The sequence below is a fragment of the Orbicella franksi genome, chromosome 4 (assembly GCF_964199315.1).
Source record: "Orbicella franksi chromosome 4, jaOrbFran1.1, whole genome shotgun sequence".
In the NCBI taxonomy this organism is placed as follows: Eukaryota; Metazoa; Cnidaria; class Anthozoa; order Scleractinia; family Merulinidae; genus Orbicella; species Orbicella franksi.
Window position 1 is genome coordinate 17,942,769 of NC_138148.1, and position 19,532 is coordinate 17,962,300.

Consider the following 19,532-nt stretch of genomic DNA (forward strand, 5'->3'; position numbering starts at 1 on the left):
ACTCTCTATATACACAAGCTGTCCCATACACCACGTACGCAGAGTCGAATTTTAAGCTTGCGAAGCCTGTGGGTTCGTAACAAAAAAAAAGGCCTCTTAGAATAATGAGAACTGCAAGTGCAATAGTCTGTATGCGGCTGCATATGGCCATATTTCTTTTAGTTTTTTTTTTTGACAGAAGAGACTAGGAAATTTTAATTCCTCAGCGAACCTGCCATAGTTTATGCAAATTTACGTGAGAACGTTTGTCCGCGAGGAGATTGGGAACATAAAAGAGAAAATTTGAATTTCTAGCTGACCAATGGAAAACGAGATTATTGAAGCGAAGCCAATCAGATTACTTCCCGCCGTTCACAAAACACGACCGTTGACAAGTCGCTTGCATGAATGAACTTCTTCTTCTTCTTCTTCTTCTTGTGAGGTTGCACAAGAGAAGTTTTGTTGGAGAATATCACTAGAAAATAGCCTAATTACTTCAGTATTTTACTGCAAAACATGCAAGGGGGCAAGAAAGTGTCTGTTGGCGACACGGTGTGGGCACTGTGGCCGGGAAGCAGGAAATATTACGAAGCTACAGTCCTCGATATTGACAAAACTACAGTTCAAGTTGACTTCAAAGACGGCTTCACGACGGAAGTTGCTTTACGACACGTTTACGTGAGGCTAATTCCAGAATTGTTTGTATCATGTTGCCCATGCAGGTTGTTGCATTAAGGAGAGCTAATGCAAATCATCTTGGGTTGCCTTGATCGCTGCTCGTTATCTTAAAAACGAATTCGTCATGTTGATAGCGTTATTGCTGTTTGTTGTGTTTACCAGTTGCATGAACTTTCAGAGACATAACACCGTTTGCTGAATCTATCAGTTTACTCTGTTTGAAGGCCGAATCACGAATTGCCTGTCACAAATTAACTAGCTCAAAACAAACGGAACGACATCTATGAAGTTTTGAATTTAGCTCGTACGAAACTTTCTTCGACAAACCGTTCGTTTAGTTACAATGCAATTCAGATTATCACACTTTGAGGGTGGTGAACTGTTTTCATGGTTAAATGATTTTAAACTTGAATGAAGCACAGCTTTGTACCTTATTTTTATCGAAGCTTTTACCTGAAGTTTCTGCCCATTTCGTTTTGCAGAGGGAGCTGCCATTTCGATCACGCTCAACTTCGCCGACTCGATCACCATCTCGAAGAAGATCCCGTTCGCCAGCTCGGAGATCTCGCTCTCGATCGCGGTCTCCAGCGAGAAGCCGTGGACGTCAACCAGTGCGAAAGACATCGGAAGAAAGCCTTGTTGAAAAGATAACACAACAAACTGCGGTCACTCCAAGTCGGCGTTCTCCGAGACGAGGCCGAATGCCCGAAAAGAAAGTCGAAGAATCCTCGACTACGACCACTACAGTGACTAAAGATAGTTCGAGCGTGCCTTCGAGCGTTACTACCGTGCGTGTGACTCGTTCAGTTACTAAGAAACTCATCGCCGAGGAGAAGGAGGCACTGCTTACAGCAGAGATCAAGCCCACATTGACCAAAAGCGAGCACGGATATGAGTTCGGTGGTCCGTTTGGTGTGTTGTGGATGATGATCGCTCTACCAGCTGTTGTTGTGTCATCCTACTTGTTCTGTAGCGGAAGAGAACCGTGCACAATCCGCCGGTTACCGTCTCTTCCGCCACTGTGGACGCTTCATGGTGGATTTTTTGACGTTGGCCACCTGATTGTCGATGGATGGATCCTACTCCAGGCATTCATCTATATGCTTCCAGTTGGAAAGGTACATGTATGCATTTTGCTTCTGTACAGTCTGTGATCTCATTTTGCATGAAAATTATGTAATCTGTGCAACCCCGAATTATCAAACATCCTGAGGCTCGAACCTCAGACAAACATTCTTCTCTCAAACAAATAATTTTTCGTTTCCCTTGGAGGTTCGAAAAATTCTGATTCCACTACATCATTCTGGTCATCCCATTTTTCATCTTCACCCTTCTGTGAATAAGATAATCTCACAGGGTTACCAAAGTCATTTCTGCTCTGTTGGCACTAGATAAACTTTAAAATATTGGGGAAGGGGTTTGGAAGGATTGAAACACAGCAGCCAGGATAAGGGAGCGGTTGGGGGGTGGTGGGGGGTAAATGAACCCACTTATTCACTGATCAATAAATATACTGTACACATGTACGGTGTACATACTGCGGTAGCAGGATATGCACCCTATAAGATGTTCTGAGAAGTTATATGCATAGGCATTTACAATTAATATTGTGATTGGTAATATCCAATTTGGACATTGTTCTCTTGATCCTGTCTGTTTTTCTCATATTTCTGATTTTGTGGTGGCTTCTCTCCCTTTGTCAAATGATACAGGTTGAAAGATAAAACCCTTCTACTTCTTTTTTTTTTTTTTTTTTTTTTTGATTTGCAACAATAAAAACATTGCAATTCTTACAATTTTCATTTCTTAGACTAAAAACAGTTGCCTAAGGGAACAATTTTCATAAAATTTGAAGTAATGGGTGCCCCCTCCCCTCCCTTCATTTTGTGGACGAGTGATTAGACAACAAAGGGTGTATAGTTTTCATCACTCTTGTCCAGCCTTTTTATAGTCATAAGTAATTTACATCTTTACAGGAAACAGGTTTCTTTCCTTCTAAGTTGCAGCCTACAATTTCTTCTTTCAGTTTGTGAACACGTTAAGTTTAGAAAAAAAAATGACAAGTACTAATGGTGCCGTGATAAACAGCTTATGTTGTTGTTTATGAGCAGATGACATATTAAAAAAAAATGATCATGTCAGGCCACGATTTGGGAAAAATTAAATATGCACCCCCTCTTCATAAAGCACCCCACTCGAATAAGTGCCCCTGTCTTCACCTAAATTTGAAAAAAAGTGTCCCAGGTGCCAATTCAAGGATTTCCTGTGTTTGTTTTCAAATAATAATTTGTGTTATTTGGTTGTCACAGGTTGTATATGGACGAGTGCTTTCTGATGGAACTTCCCTTGATTACAGAATGAATGGTAATGCTATTTATGTTATTGGTATTTAAATGCTTTGCACCAGTACACACTGTAGTATCAGGCATGATGACAGAAGTGCAAATGCAGTAAAGAGAAACGTTCCTAGCAAGCATCAAAGACAGTCTCCACTGCTTATATAGACCATTCGTGCAAGGACTCAGAAAAGCTTGTTCCTCTATCCTGCAAGTTTGCACGATATCAAATATCTTACATAAGAAACATTCACCGTTAACAATAAACTCAGCTCCATGTGCAATCAAAGTTACAGTTTTGCTTTGATCGAAGATTGTCTAATTTGTCTGTTTATTGCAATCGATGCTGTTGTATGCGAACTGTCTTATATCGAACTCAAATTTTTAATACTGTGTAAAGATTACATGTAAGTTGACATCTTTAAAGGAAGAAACCTTTTCTGCGATGTTTTAAACAACAAATACAGGTAATTTAAACATGTTCAAGGAATATTTCCCTCAAAAGCAAACATCTCTTTGTAGAGCTTAATTAAACCTGTCCTTGGAATACAATGAACCAAAACAAATCATACCAGCAACAGAGATCAGAAGTGTCTAACTCAAGAAACTAGTGTTGCTCTTGGCTGCCCCTCAAGCGACTCTTACACTTCTCTCATACTCTTCAAACTTTTCTGCGTGCATCATTAACTCAATATATGCATGTTAAGCGTAAACCAATTCTATATTAATTATTGTGTGGTCCAACGTAGCTTATCCTCTAGCATAAATTATTGTGCATGCTTACAAATACAATAATCTACTTTCCTGTCGTTCAGGTTTCATTGCTCTGATGCTCAGTACAATTGGATTCGCTGCTTTCATTTACTTCAAAGTACCTGTTACCTTGGTCTACGAATGTTTCATTGGGATCATAACAGCAACTATCTTGTGGTCGGTTGTGGTTTCTATCACTGTCTATGTTATGGCTCGAATGCAGAAGACAGGATTGGCTCCCGGAGGAAACACAGGTCTGACAACTATAGCCTTGTACTGGCTTCTAAAGGTGTATAGATTGTAATTTATTAGGAATTCAGCTGTCGTACTGGCCATGAAATCATTGAAAGCCTCGGTGGAATGTCAACAAATGTTGTTAAATTCTAGTATTATTATGGAAACCAGCCAAGGAAAATTCTGAGCTGAACAGTGTGTACATTGTACAGTAAATATACTTCTGTCCCCCCCCCCCCCCCTCCCCCTCCCTTCAACAGTTCCTCACCTTTTATTTCATTTACATGTAAAGTTATCTATAACATGTATATTCTTGCCAGTATAGTGCCAGCAATTTACATGTAGAAATCATTTTTGTTACAGGAAATGTTATTTATGACTTCTTCATGGGACACCAACTCAACCCACGATGGGGAAAATTTGACTTCAAGTTTTTCTTTGAAGTTAGACCAGGATTGATAGGCTGGGTGAGAGACTTAAAATGTACATGTACATAGAGCAGTAACAATCTGGCCCAAGTTGTTCAAAAGGTGGATAATGCTATCCACCTGATAAATCACTAGGGACCTTAAGATACAAGGACGGGAAGGCCAGGACAGGAATGGCAGTGGACACGGGTAACTTTTGCGGGTCCCGTTGGGGCGCCAAAGACAAAATGCTTAAGATGTGTATTTTCGTAAAGGACGGCAACGTCAATAATTTGAACTTCATACAAGCTATTCACAGAAGCAATGACATCTTTAGACTATAAAAGAAGAGAAATCTTATCCGTGAACGGCGTTGCTGAATTTCTTTGTCTTTACATGTATAAGCGAAGCAAACAGTTTTGACCAGCTTCAGATTGCTTTTTACCACCAGAGCGTTTGAGAATTCTGTTGCCGAGGAATCCTGACTTTTGATGAATATTTCAGTTTCCATCTGTAATTGTAACAGGCATTATGAAAATAAAACAAAATTTGCATCAAGTTCAATCCGGGTAGTATAAAAAAACAACCAAACATCAGTTTGAAAATGTGTATTTTATTTGCTTGATAAATGCTTCCATGGCATTCATTCTTACAACATTTTATCGACTGTACTTACACTGATGTACTCTCGATGAATACAGTTTGTATCTTGTTTTGAGCTTGCACACTCATGACAGCATCTGAACAGTGACTGAAATACAAACGAAAGACAAGGAATATTTTTATTCACATTTTTGTATCTCAGCATAGTATTCTACACTACAATCACGAAAAATGTGAACCTTATAAACATTCTTATCAATATAACTGAAAATAAGGTTGATTGGAACATTTGTCAGGGCAAAACAAGAGCAAAGTACTCACGTTTTCGATACGGCGGCTAGTTGGGCAAAATGGCGTCCTCGACAAGACAAGGACGGCAGAGAGATGAGTCGAGAGTTCTCGTGCGCATGCCCAGTTGAGTAAATTTTCTTCTGGCAGCCGTCCTAGCTCATCCCGTGCTGGTATCTTAAGGTGCCTACTATCCACTGGATAGTATGGTTTGTTTTGTCAACATTTATCCACTGGATAGTGATTTATCCTGTGGATAGCATTATGCAGCCTTCAAGCAACCAGGCCCTGGTGTATACACTGTACAAGTTCTTTTATTGGGTTCAAAAATGAGAACTAAGCTCCAAAATTGTTATGGCAACCTGACAAGTTGTAGCCTGGAGTGGTAGACTATGTGCATTGTTGATGGCTTCATACCATGATCATGTTAATTTTATTGTTACATGTGTGCAAATTTTAATAACTGGAACAGGCGACTACATTTGTCTTTACAGCCAGCAGAATTCTGCTGGCTGCCAGCTTCTACTGAGAACCCTGAAATGGATCACAAAATATTCTGGGTTTGTCAGGATTCAAGCAGCAGCAACCAAATGAAAATGGTGCCTTTGCTGTGGATAAATCTTATACTTGTGAAACTGATTTTGTCTGCTTAGTATTTTCCATTTCAAAACTAAAATTTGATTAAATGCTGCTTTGTTGTTCTAATACAAGTGTTTGTATTGTACTTGCAGGTAATGATAAACTTCTGTATGGCTGCGAAAGAATACCAAAAGACGCATGAAGTGTCGACTGCCATGATACTTGTGTGCATCTTTCACTTTATTTATGTTGCTGACTGCTTGTTTTATGAGGTGAGTGAGGATGCGTCATCCATTCAACAGAACTCTTTTAGGGTTTACAAAGTTCTCAAACCCACGCACAGAGTCATTTTGACTCCTTCGCTAATCTTTGATTCAGTTTTTTAAATGTGCCCTTGGGTGGCGTTTACAATTTGATGATTACAATATTATTGTTTATCTTGCTTGCTCTTGCAAGGATCAAGTTGACACCAAAACAGCCATGGACAATCTTAATTATCTTTTGTGGATCTGCCAGTGCCCTCAACAGAAATTGTTTGAATATTTTCACAGCTTCCATTTTTAATTTCCAAGTTTCATAATATTTTTTTTTGTTATTGTTTCAGTCTTCCATGTTAAGTACAATTGACATCATAGAGGAAGGATTTGGCTTCATGTTGGCTTTTGGTGACATATCCTGGGTGCCAATAATGTATTCCTTGCAGGCACGATATCTTGTTGACCAGCCTGTTAAGCTCTCCTGGATAACAACTACTGCAATCGTTGCTCTATTTGGTATGTTGAAAATGTCTCCAGATCTTATACAACCTTGTCAAAATGTTTTGTGGTAGGTAGGATGTTTGGAATTGTGACGTCCAGGGATGGATTTGTCATTAGCGAGGGTTGGTAAAGTACAACATGAATTATGTAGCAATTAATCTACTGTAGAAAGCAGAATTGGCAGCTGCTTACACATGTTCACAGGCTGGGCTGCTTATTTATATTATAAAAATGTGCACGTGCAGCCTGATATTCATTAATTTTACAGTATGTAGTGTACAAAGTTTTTTGTGCTTTTAATTTTACATTAACTGTCTAATATCCCGCACGCTGATTGGCTCATTTTTGTCATCAATAAGAGTACAGATGGATAGAATTTTAATTTATGCAAGCTTTCAAGTTAAACTTTCAGCTGTCAAACTGTCAACTTTTTAACCAATGATATTTTATGGACTTTTTTAAGTAGCCAATCAAGAAGCGAGAAAAGCAATTGACAAGTTTGCGACATTTTGAATAAAATTCAGTTATCTTTGTTTACAGCAAGTTTACAGCGTCTTTTCCCCTCATTTATGCCGGCATTTGGCCATTTTGAGGTCTTGTTTTTGTAAAAAACAAATTGACGCCAGTTTTTTATGCGTCTGTCCTCTTATTGATGATAAATTTCATCGTAACATTGTCAAAAGTTTATTGCAGAACTACTCGCCTGCGGCTCGTGGTTACACAGCCACTTTGACAATGTTATGATGCAATTTATCATCAATAAGAGGACAGATGCATAAAAAACTGACGTCAATTTGTGTAACTTGATGATACATCAATGATACAGCTACGTACATAATCAGGGCTGCCGTTAAGGGCCGTAACCTGTAGCACCTGGACATTAGGGTTATGTACAGGTTATGTATGCTGAATTTCCCCCTGATGCTACAGGTGAAATTGCCTGTTTATAGAAGTCACCCACAAAGTAACAATTTTGCTATGGGTGTGGAGAACAAGGCTACAGGTGACTCAAACCTTAATGTCAACCCTGATAATGATCAAGTGCCATTGAGAACAGCTACGGATGGACTGATCAGTGCTCCTTTAAATTACTTGCTAGATATAATTTTATTTTGTCTTAGTTATTTACAATCAATTTTAAATGGCCTTGCTACATGTAGATCCAGATTAGTTCAACTTCATTACTTTTATTGACTCTCATTCTGCTCGAGTTTCCAAAAGTAGTGCCAGGTCTCTTGATTGACCCTGTGATAACTTAATATTACTTCAACTATTCTTTTTTTTTTTTTATTTGAATACTAAATTCAGTACAGTAGATTGAATTTTTTTTGTGCATGCAGCTCTTCTCCCACTTGACAGATGTCCTTGAATTGATCATTAGCTGATGATATACACTGTAGCTCTTCATGCACATTGTACATTCTTAGGGCGAGAACCATGTCTTCCCCAACTGGTTATTGTTTGCTTTTGAATTTCTGTTTCCAATTAGTGACCAGTTGGTGCCGCGCGTGGTTCTCTTGAGATACTGTTTTCTGTACATGAATATCAGCAGAATTTTTGGGGGAGAGGGGTGGGGGAAAGGGAGTGCATTCAAATCCCAGCCACCTCTTAAGTGCAGAGAGAGAGGGAGGGAGTTGAGCGTGTAAACAGAAATAACCTTACTACAGTATGTTATTTCGTTAAGTTAATGACAAAGCAGTCATTTTCAGGGCTGTCATTAAGGGCAAACACCTATAGCCTGTAATGTTACAAATGAGAGTTTCTGTTAACATAACATAACACAACACAACACAACATGCACTTTATTAACGTGTCTTTATATCTAGCCGCTGGGAAAAAAAACCCTCTACTAACTGGGGACACTTGGTATCACTTAGTGTCTGTAGATACAATCTACCCACAACATAACCGGTTTGTTACTGGTTTAAAGACCAAGGCAACAGATGACACAAAACTTAATGACAGCCCAGATTTTCACTTTTTTCATTTACCCCGATCAACTGAAACATGTCAGGGAATGATCGACTACTCTCTAAATATACTTTTTTTTTTTCTAAATTGTTCTTTGGCTCATCATGAACATACATGTATCATGGTCTGTTTCATCTGATTGATTCCTCTGTTTTTGTTTGCAGTCATTGGTTATGCCATATTCCGTGGATCAAACTCTCAGAAGGACAGATTCAGAACCGATCCTAACTCTGACGAGTTCCAAGGTAAGAGCCTTAGGCTCGGTCCAAACGCCGTTCCACTCATGTGACGAACCAAACTTGGTAAAGTTCGACTTTAGAGCGACGGTAGGTTCAGACGGCGTACTTGCGTCGAACTTAATTCGGGAAGCCGGTGGTAACAATTTTCGATGAGAAAATATGCGTTCTGAATTCAAGAACTCTGTCCAAATAGAAAAGCTGTGACTAACATTTCGCTGTTATAACAATATTTAGGGAAGCAAATTCAAACTCAAGGTTCAGTGTTTGTATTTAGACAGGTTTTCTCCCGGTTAATTCGACTTGATAAAGGGAAATCTCATAAGCTGGGCTATTATCACGAAGAAAAAGCAAAAACTGAATTTGCGCTACAGGAACTCGCTTATTCAGTCCCGTTTTTCATAAATCGAAGACATACTGGTATTTTGTTGTCTTTACATGTATTTTTAGTGACGACTTTGAGCTTCATGCATGACTGGTCACGCCACTCAATTTTGAGCCAATCACGAGTCCCGTTATATGAAAAATACATTACAGTAATTTATGCATTAGGTTCGACACATGAGGAGAACGCCGTATGAGTCAGCTGCCGCTCCAACGTCGCATAGTGCGACAGACCCTGCCAAATTTAATGTTGTTTGCCGCACCAAACCTGTTAACCTGCCGAGTCAAACTGATTCAAACGCCGCTCTACTGCCGTGCTTAACTCATCAGTTAGGTTCGGCGCATGAATGGAGCGGCGTTTGGAACGGGCCTTAAGTATAAAGGAGACAACGAATACATGATAGCACATGACTGGGAACTTTTCTTTTAAGGACGTTTTTATAAGAACATCAAGGCCACTAATGCCCAATACTTGAGGGACTTGTTTCTTGTGGCTTCAGGTAGCGGTCAACCCGAAGCATCCTGCCACCTGAGCAAGAAAAAAACCGCTGGTACTCAGGTTACTAGTGTATAAGATTAGGTCTTCTCATGAGAGATCTGAGAGTCAACCTGGAAAAATCTGTAAGCTTGTTTTAACCTTTTTTGTGTGTTAATTTTTTTTTTTTTTGTAAACTTGTTTTGATCGGTTGTTGCTTTTCACGTGCGAGTAAGTGAAACGAACAATCACCAACACTACCCCCTTGATGCAGGGCCTCGTCAGCAGGGGGAAATCATTCGGGTAGAATCTCTGATGGGAGTTACTATTGACTGAATGCCAAGTTATAAATTGAGTTCTTTTTTCTTGCAGATCAAGAAACCATTCTTACCCCAACTGGAAAACGACTCCTGGCCTCTGGCTGGTGGGGCTTGGTACGACACCCTAACTATCTTGGTGACCTCATCATGGCGTTTGCCTGGACCTTTCCATGTGGTAAGTCTCAGTACCGCAACGATGACATTTCACGTTAGTTACCTTAGCTTATCCTGAAAGTAACGCTAACATTTCACGGTAGCGGCAACCCGCAAACGCAATCGTTAAGCAGATTGGTTTTGTACTTCAGAGTTCGTGTGTTATCGAAAGACGTATTAAACACAACTCAGGTTGCAGTGCAACTGGAAACAGAAAACACGTTAACCCCTGAATACCAGCTTCACATGTAGCTCGCCTGCCTCTCATTATTAGCTTTGCTCCGAGATAAACTACACACCATGGTGTTGCTGTTTTCAAGATTCTCCCTGCAGTTTCAAAGATATGCTTGTTTCTCCTACAGATGTCTCTAAACCAATCCCATTCTTTTACCCGGTGTGTCTGACAATTTTGCACAAACCATACACCACGGTGTCAGTATTTTCAAGATTCTTCCAGCAATTGTAATCATTTGCTTGTTTCTCTAACCCAATCCCATTTTTTTAACCGCTGTATCTGACAATTTTGCATGAACTATACGCCGTGGTGACAATGACAGTGTTTTCACGATTCTTCCAGCAATCATAAACATTTGCTTGTTTCTCCTACAGATTTCTCTAACCCCATTCCATTGTTTTACCCGGTGTTTCTGACAATTTTGCATAAACTATACACCATGGTGCCAGTGTTTTCAAAATTCTCCCTACAATTGTAAACATTTTCTTGTTTCTCCTACAGGTTTCTCTAACCCAATCCCATTCTTTTACCCCGTGTATCTGACAATTTTGCTTGTTCACCGTGAATTGAGAGACGAAGCGAACAACCGCCGCAAGTACGGAGCGAGCTGGGACGAGTATTGCAGGCGGGTACCCTACCGCATTCTACCCAAGATATTTTAGACTGAACATTCTGATTTTATCTTGAAAACAGCTGTATGTTACAGCTTGGATACTTACGTGTGTCAGTAGCTGCAGTGCACTTGGTAGACACACATTAGAAGTCGTTTTCTTTTACATGGTTATATACAAACAAAACAGATAGCGTTTCATTTTGCGGACTGGACGTGAACGACTCGGATCTTCTCGATTCTTGAAATTTTAGAACTTTTTTATCTGTTGATTGCGCTTGATTTTATTTTTAAGTTTGAAGAGTTATTTTAAACGATTCCTATGGTTTTGACAATATTTATGTAACTATGTTGGCTAGTTATCGATCGTAACATACTTAAAGTACTTAATCAAATTTTCGATGCATGCATGGAGAACGTTTTAAATACATTTCTACTTTTCAATGCCTTCAGAAGTAGACCGTAAAAAATTTTCTTCCCTGGAATAGATTCGAATGGGACATTTTTTCGGTATATCATCGTAAAGTATGAAATAACCCTTACATGTACATACCATGCCCATAGAGGTAACACGGGAGGTCTACTAGTGGTGGGAAAACATTGCGTGAAACCCATGGGTCCTTGTACAATGCAACGGCTTTGCAGTTTCCTAGTGGCTGTATCTTACATGGAACGGAATACTCGTATACTTTTTATATCCATAACTCGTTGTATAATACACGTTAAAAGGAGACTATGTTTATTGTATTGCTCTGTTGGTATAATCATTTTCTTTTGTAGTAAAACAGTAAGGTAAAAACATGGCACATTAGAATCCCGACTCTAATAGTTGGTAGCATTAACAAGAAAGAGTTAAGCTAATCATGCGTGGAAATTACAATAACCTTATTCTCACTTATTGTCGCAATACTTATTTGTTTTTGCAATTTTTGTATTTTTCGCGATAACTTGAAAAAAATTATGGACCAGCGAAAAAAAAAAGTTACCTCAAAACGTAACGAGCCGAAATTTAATTTACTACAATGTACGATTAAAACCTGTATCGCTGATTCTGAGATGACAGCACTAGGTTGTCTCGTGTTTTAATGTGGAACGTTTGGCAAATCTTCGCGAAATTGAGTTCCCTTAAACGTGATTCTTCTGCCAAATCGCGAAATTTAAATGTGTTATTTCTTACATTTTCACGATATTAGGTGACTGCGGAATAAGTGAAGATAAGGTTTTAACAGCATAAAGCTTATCGTGATCATAGTAACGAGAGGTTAGAGCTGCAGGATGCAGTTGCACATTCTTAAAGAATAATCTATGCCTATTAGGCCCTCTATGCTGTGCGAAGCTTTTATGAATTAGGCCAAATAACGATATTGGTGCTTCAGAAATCGCAAACAAGGATTGCTACTTTTTCGTGGCGAGCTCAAAGAGCGTGTACAACACATTTTGTTGAAAAAAAACTCGTGCATAAACGATGATGACTGACCCCGCGATTTGCGTCGGCGGGGTTGCTAGGTAACATTCGTCCTATCACTGAACATGAAAAAGGCATCACAGGCTCATTTTGAAGGCAAGAGAGGAAGAATCTGCCGCATGAAAAGCTGGCACTTTTGTGCAGTGCAAAGTCATGCACGACGAGTAACATGGCAAAAGTGAGGTTCTGTGAAGCACATGTAGCAATCGTGTATATACAGTTGTAAATTAGTTAATATACTGTACCTTATACCTAGGTTCGTTCTTTCGTATCCATTCTGCTCAGGGGCGCGAAAAGAAAGAGCCTGTGAGAGAAACGGCTCAGTTAACTCAAATTTTGATTAACTTTAGTTTTGATTTACGTTTTGTGAAAATAAAGCTATTTAAATACATGTAAAGTACGACCCCATGATATTGGTCTATAACTCTTAAAATTAAAAGGAGAATCACGGTGTGAATTTACACATAATCTTAGCGCACAAAAACTTAGAAAAAAAACGCTATTAAAAAAACGTACACAAAAGTTCTAAAACCTGCAAACCTAGCATATGCAATGTCGTAAACACTGGAGAAATATTGGAAAAATGTGGCTTTCCTTGTACTTTATGGGCCGAATAAGGTTCGCATGGTATTGTGGTAATATATACAGCCGCCATCTTTCTTCTTGCAGAGTATTTGTCTTCTTTTTCTTTCCCTTATGGCCTTATGCTCCACTCAAGAAGGAGCGAAGAGGATGAGTGTGAGTGAGTGTTTCTTTCCCTTAAAAAGTACGCAGAACGATAAAAGCGGGTACAGTCAACTCTCGTCTTGTGGACACAACGCTGTTTAGAACAGACAGTTAAATCCCCGGCCGAAACCAAAAAAAAATGTATGGAAACAACTCTCGCTATTACGGAATTGCGGACACTTCATGTGGTCACAGAAATCTTTTTTTTCTCACGGCACAACTGGCAACTTGGACCTGATTATTCTGCAGTCTTGGAATGTTTATTTGTTTGTACACCATTTTGTATCAAAGGAAATTTGTACTGCTGAGTAAAATACGTTTTATTTCATGGAGAGCTCCGTGAGCGGACAAGATAAGACGAATCCTGCGCTATGATTGGCTACCCGAGTAGGGAGATGGCGCTATCTTGACCGCTGTGTCCCGGCAGGAAATAGTTTTGTTTTTCTCATGTAATAAATCCTTTATTGACCAAGCTTGTACGGTCAAGATGGCTGGATAGTGGCCTCGTTCTGATTTTTCTTTTTAGCATGTTTGGACGAAACACGCAAAAAACGAACTTGGCCACTTTGACCTCTCGCGATCACTTGTGGTCAATAACCCATAGACATGTGACACTTCGGGTGCTTACCATTTTGCCAAAAAATCCAGAAATTTCGGTTGAAAGTCAAATGGAGCAGTAATTTTACGGGAAATCCGTAGACTACCTCCAGAGGCAGTCCAATTTTTCCGTTCGGAACGGAACGGCGAATGGCTACATTTTCTACTTTCCAGTCTCTCGTCAGCGAAGACAATAACGGGAAATCGAACTACAAATGGAAAGCGCCATCTCGTTCGGTTACCATTATTCAAAGGTCATCCCAACCGGTTCATTCTGACAAATGGTAAGCACCCTTCACAACCAAAGATTAGGTCATTTTCATCACACCCCACCATAGCGGACGCTTTCGCGAACACCAAATGACGGTCCCGAGGGGTGTTCAGGATATTGCTCAGGTCGTTTATCAATGTAACTCTGTTACATGTTCGTATTTGACAAATGTGATCGCACTATTCCCTGTAATCTAAGCATTCGTTAAGAAAATCTTTAGCCTAAAGTCGGCAGAAAAATAGGAAGTTGATGTGGTGTTGAAAACTACACATTTTTGGAAAAATAAATGGAGAAAATTTCATGCTTATAGCGGAGCTCCGGCGGCCCGAAGGATCTAAAAGCGGAGCCCCATGACTATAGAAACAACCACTGGCGTGGATAGAAATAGAAACCACGCAACTCTTTTTTCATGATCAACATGGCTAGCGGCGTGGATCGCGAGCGCGTACGCCTTACGACGAAGCACGACAACGTCGCGCAACATGGCTGTCATACTCCAGCTATTAAGTCGAGCAAGGCATGCAGCCATGGTTTACTGCGTACATATTTGATATTGGACATCCATGATACGGTCAATTGACACTTGACACGGTCGACTGCTTATGTTTTTTGTAGTTTGAGATTATTCAAACTCAAAACAGAAGGCCAAACAATATAAACAGAAAACTTAACCGCTAAGTTACAAGACTCAGATCAAACTTCTCGCTTATCTCGGGTAAGCTTGATCGGGCTTTGAACAACCCGGCCCAGGAGCTCCGCTTTTAGGCTTAGCTAAGTATATATATATTAAACGGGCCACGAGTCAACGAAAACCCCGTTTTGCTCAAATTAACAAATAAAGAAGCCTAAGCCGTGTATTACACTGTGATAAAACACTCCGGACATTTGAGAACAGTCGAGAAATGTAGAAAACACTCGCCTGCGGCTCGTGTTCTCTACATTTCCCTAGTGTCCCATGACGAGATTCATAAGGATCTGCCGATGTTCTATGGTTCAACCGTAGAACATCGGCAGGGGTCCTAGTTTATTCGGCACGTAGCTTAACAGTGGGAATGAAATTCCTTGACGCCTCTTCACAAGAGACGTGTTTAGAAATCAATTTAATTAGACCGCGATCTGACAACAGAAACACGTACCCGTCAAGTTGATCGAATGAATACAGACTCAGAAACAAGAGTACAAACAGACATTTTCATTTTTCCTATTTATCTACAAAGACCAAACACAGAGATTATTCAGCGGATGAATTGAAAAACCTACCTCTTCAGATGGTACATGTATTTGTTAAAGGACGCTTCGCTGTAAACAAAACAACACGGTGTCCTTGGACATCGCAGGAATTAAATCCGTTGTTAAATTAATGTTTGGCTGGTCAGGAAGTGAGCTCTTTTGCAATCGCTTCTTTCCATTCAAAACAACTCTTAAAATATGACACACGAACCACTAGAAATATAATAAGAACAATAATTTGAACAGCTATTTTTACTAAGTATAGCGAGGTACTATTCTATTCACAAATTTAAACAATAGCCTTTAAATTTGGCCGGAACTCTGGATCGACTGATCATTTAATGGACATTAAAAAATCTTTCTAAAGCCGTAAATACTGCGCCTACGGCTCTGTCTCCTTTTACCAGTTAATATCTCTGGTACGAAGATTGGCACGGAGTTTCTTAGTTTCGACAGCCAGAGATTTTCCTTTGGAGAAGTGAAGAAATCATAAGTTTGGCTCTACGTTTTCTTAGATCTACGTTGAAATAAGGAAATAAGGAGTCACTAGCTAGTCACATTTCGACACAAGGCAACCTGGAAATGATACACCAAGCAGAATCGAGTTAAAAAAAACAAAAACAAAAAAAACAAAAACAAAAAACAGCTCCGAAAGTTCACCCTCGCCTTCTAAAAGAGCGTGATCTGTAGTACTTGAAATGGCTGCCAGAAATAGCGGAGGGCATCGGCTTTACGCACAATCCCGGCCCAATGCTCCCAGTAAGTTCTTTTAAGTACTTAAATTGTGCCGCAAATTTTAAAAAATTGCGGCACAATAAGTTGACACCATCACGTTCTTATTACCAGGGCCTGGAAATGTAGAACTTTTAAATTATCCTGGCAAAGATACAGTCAACATGGTCAAGCGCTAGGTGAGCAAAAAGCACGACTTACGTGTGATGGTATAAGGAAAAAGAGAAGCTGTCAAGCCTCGTATCGCCTTTAAAGTCGCTTGCACTCAAACTAGAAAAGGGTCGTCTCCACAACTGTGAGGTCGTGCTGCCCTGGAAGCTGCAAAGAAAAAGAAAACTACAAAGCAAGCCTCTCTTCACTGTCTGAAATAATAATAATTGGTGAGAAGGGCAAGGGAGAGAAACTTGAGAGTGGTGCGAACCAATAGATTATGGTGTCCCGTGTCGGACACTGATGGATAGTAACTGTGAGACTCAATGTTGGAAAAGTACATCTTCAAACAGCATAAAACATATAAAAGGGACTAATGGTACACTGATCTTCCCTGGATTTTTCTACCGTTCAGTTCAGATAAATCACATTTAATAATGACAACTGTATTTCATTATTCCAGGTAAACTATCTTGTTTTTGAAACTGTCAACATGAAAACGTTTTTAACATACAGCAACGACTCGTGATTTCTATTGTAGTTAATAATTTTATTTCATTAAGCTTGACTTTTAGTTCCGAATGAAGCGCCCGGAGAAGGAATTCTCACAGAACCACAGTCTAGGGAGGCTAAGCTGCTCTGCTGCTTCAGGGATCAAGCGAAACAATATCATTTGGGTGTCAATACAATTAAGACTTACATCCTCAAATGCATTAAAGTATATTTAAATGAGCTTGACTGTTAGTTCCCAATGAAACACCCGGAGAATGATTTCTCACAGAACCACAGCCTAAAGAGGCTAAGCTGCTCTGCTGCTTCAGGGATTAAGCCAAACAATGTTATTGGTATGGAAACAATTAAGATTTAAATCATTGATCAAATGTAACAATGTTAAATTTCATTAAGCCTGACTTTTTTTCTTCCCAATGAAACACCCGGCGAATGAATTCTCAGAGAACCACAGCCTGATTTTGGCCATTTTGGTCACAAATAGGGTATGGTGTTTGCACTCTAGCCTTGATATGGGTATGTTTTTAAGAAGAAGCCACTTTTCCATCATTATCGAAAAGAAAATCAACAAAAGCCCTTGACAAATTATGTTTACGGTAATTTAACATTGGTCTGAACTGGGTTTTGATTTTAGGATCAGGTCATAAATAGGGTTTCGAAATTTTGGTCAGGTCATAAATAAGGTAGGGAATATCGCAGATTTTGGTCATAAATAGGGTAAGGGTTTTGGGAGGCGGGCCACACACCCCCACCCAATTTTTCTGGAAGTACTCCCTCCCCCGGGGCCAAACCATCGACGTTGGCGCCAAATGCGATCATTTGGTCAGGTCGGTGCAAACTTCAACAATACCATGGATAAACTCGGTCACCCCAAAACGCAGACCATGCAGACTGCAGACTACAGACCACAGACCGTGTAGACCATGTAGACTGCAGACTGAAGACTGAGTACTTTTTTTTCTTATTCTTGTTTTTGCATTTTATACTTTTGACTGGCATATTTTTTGGATCTGTTCAATTATATATCAGAGTGTTTGTTATCCACAGGCCACGCAAACTCGGTGGTATGTGACTGTTTATGTTTAGAGATTTCGCAAGGGAACTCCCTTTAGCCCTAAATAGGCTTACGTAAAGCTATTTTAAAATGTAGAAATATACTTCACTTGTATCTTGTATTATAATGTCACACGTAACATGCTTATTTTGTACTCTTGGTGTACAAAATGTAATTCCAAATGGCTCTTGGAGTGTGACTGCGATCACGCGAAAAAACCTAGCGCATGATAAGACCACAGAAAACCCAATATCATTTGAAATTCTTAGCGCAGTACGGTTGTCGTGATGAGTCGATGCGATAGTTAATATATCTGTCCTTATGGCAGTTGTGTTTTTGTGCATGGCGATTTAGACTACGAGTTGAGTAGTCCCTCTTTCACTTAGTCCATCGTGCGTGACGCATACGGAATACCTCGAGGAAAAAAATTCATGTGAGCATTTTTTGCCTCGAGGTTTCCTTACGGTCACGCTCAACTAAGCGAAAGAGGGAATGCCCCTAGTCTAATGACGATTCTGTACTTTGTGGAGGAAAAGCAATTTGTAGGACAAGGTCGCTTAGAGTCACGGTCCTTGCTTTGTCGGTTTTATGAATCAGTTAAGAGGAGAACGAACACTAAGAAAATCGAAAAAAAAAACAAAAAAAACACAACAACAACAACAAACTAGACAATAAATAAAACCACAAACCGGCCAAAATTGACACAATATTTGCGCCCAGAATGTATGTAAGTTTATTTTTATGCTTGGTTTTAGTATATTTAGGACCAGTAAAGGGAATTTCCCATAGAAAGTCTATTAAACGCGTGAATCAACAGTCAGATGTAAAGTTTGTGCCGCTTGTGGATAAATAACAAACATTAGGACATATTGAACACTATTTTGTCACTAGAAGCGAAAAAAGTGAGTCAAGTATTAGAAAAAAAGTACTCAGTCTGCACGGTCTGCACGTTCTGGATGGTCTCAATCTTGAATGCTATTATCGCTGTCATAATAATCATCGCTGTCATAATGCTATTATCGCTGTCATAATAATTAACCATTCGCACTGCATGACTATTTCCTGTCTGGTCTTCTCATACTCTTGCGGTGAGATGCGTGACAGGTCGATTACCGCAAAGTACACGGCGATTACAGATTTTTCGATCTCGTAACACAACTCACCGGAAATTAGAAACCATACCCTGCTGCGAATTTCAGAATCGCATGAATCTCGTCATGCAAGTGCCCATCGTGTTTTATCACAGTGTAATACACGGCTTAGGCTTCTTTATTTGTTAATTTGAGCAAACCTTTTTCCAACTACCCACCTTGTGGGAGAGGGAAGTCGCGGTTTTCGTTGACTCATGCATTAGGTAGCAGCTTTCGCATGGCTTGATACCGTTGAGAGAACAATAGAATGAACAACAGAGACAACAATGACGACAACTAGAATAACAAGCTCACGAGAGTCGCAACACTTCTGTTTTAAAATTATAAATACCACCGTTTAATACTCCAGACTAACTCTGTTAGAATGCAGTTTTTCGTAAAATGGCCGGCTGTCCTCAATCGCTTTCACGACATTGGCTGGGTATGTCACACACAGTTCAGTGGATGAGCTCTCATGCCCGTCGACCTCTTTGACGAAACCACTGCTGTTGACGGCGGTAGAATACCAAGCAACACACATTTCATCCCAAGTCCAGGCTGTGGGAACTTCACCTGCCTTCCAAGAGGTGATGTGATCTTCGTATTGAATGCCAACACCCTCACAGTAAGCCTTCATCATCTGCTTGGGTGAGCTGAGAAGGTCATCT

General features: G+C 39.8%; 2 protein-coding genes and 1 pseudogene across 3 annotated transcripts in view; 1 reads left to right on the forward strand and 2 right to left on the reverse strand.

Annotated features, from left to right (window-relative positions):
• LOC145484700 (protein sidekick-1-like) overlaps positions 1 to 1,200 on the reverse strand; it is a 38,344-nt gene extending 37,144 nt beyond the window's left edge. Inside the window, exon 1 of one of the 2 annotated variants that reach the window (XM_081463310.1) lies at positions 1,111 to 1,200. The gene's annotated coding sequence lies outside the window, so the exon portion shown is untranslated. The remainder of the gene's footprint in view (positions 1 to 1,110) is intronic. The other variant, XM_081463311.1, reaches the window with a different exon arrangement.
• LOC145484726 (delta(14)-sterol reductase TM7SF2-like) lies at positions 425 to 12,861 on the forward strand. The gene is made up of 10 exons (XM_081463357.1): positions 425 to 657; positions 1,140 to 1,775; positions 2,967 to 3,021; positions 3,809 to 4,000; positions 4,344 to 4,447; positions 6,010 to 6,129; positions 6,462 to 6,630; positions 8,751 to 8,831; positions 10,054 to 10,176; positions 10,891 to 12,861. The coding sequence occupies exons 1-10, from the start codon at positions 496 to 498 to the stop codon at positions 11,049 to 11,051; spliced, it is 1,803 nt and encodes a 600-aa protein (XP_081319483.1). The 5' UTR covers positions 425 to 495; the 3' UTR covers positions 11,052 to 12,861.
• Positions 12,862 to 18,197: 5,336 nt separating this feature from the next.
• Positions 18,198 to 19,532, reverse strand: part of LOC145484814 (uncharacterized) — a 1,936-nt pseudogene continuing 601 nt past the window's right edge.

Excerpts from the sequence above, each read along its gene's own strand:
- LOC145484726 (XM_081463357.1), top strand. The coding sequence starts at position 496 with ATGCAAGGGGGCAAGAAAGTGTCTGTTGGCGACACGGTGTGGGCACTG. Across the intron at positions 4,001-4,343 it reads GGCTCCCGGAGGAAACACAG|GAAATGTTATTTATGACTTC; the intron begins GTCTGACAACTA and ends TTTTTGTTACAG. Across the intron at positions 6,130-6,461 it reads CTGACTGCTTGTTTTATGAG|TCTTCCATGTTAAGTACAAT; the intron begins GTGAGTGAGGAT and ends TTATTGTTTCAG.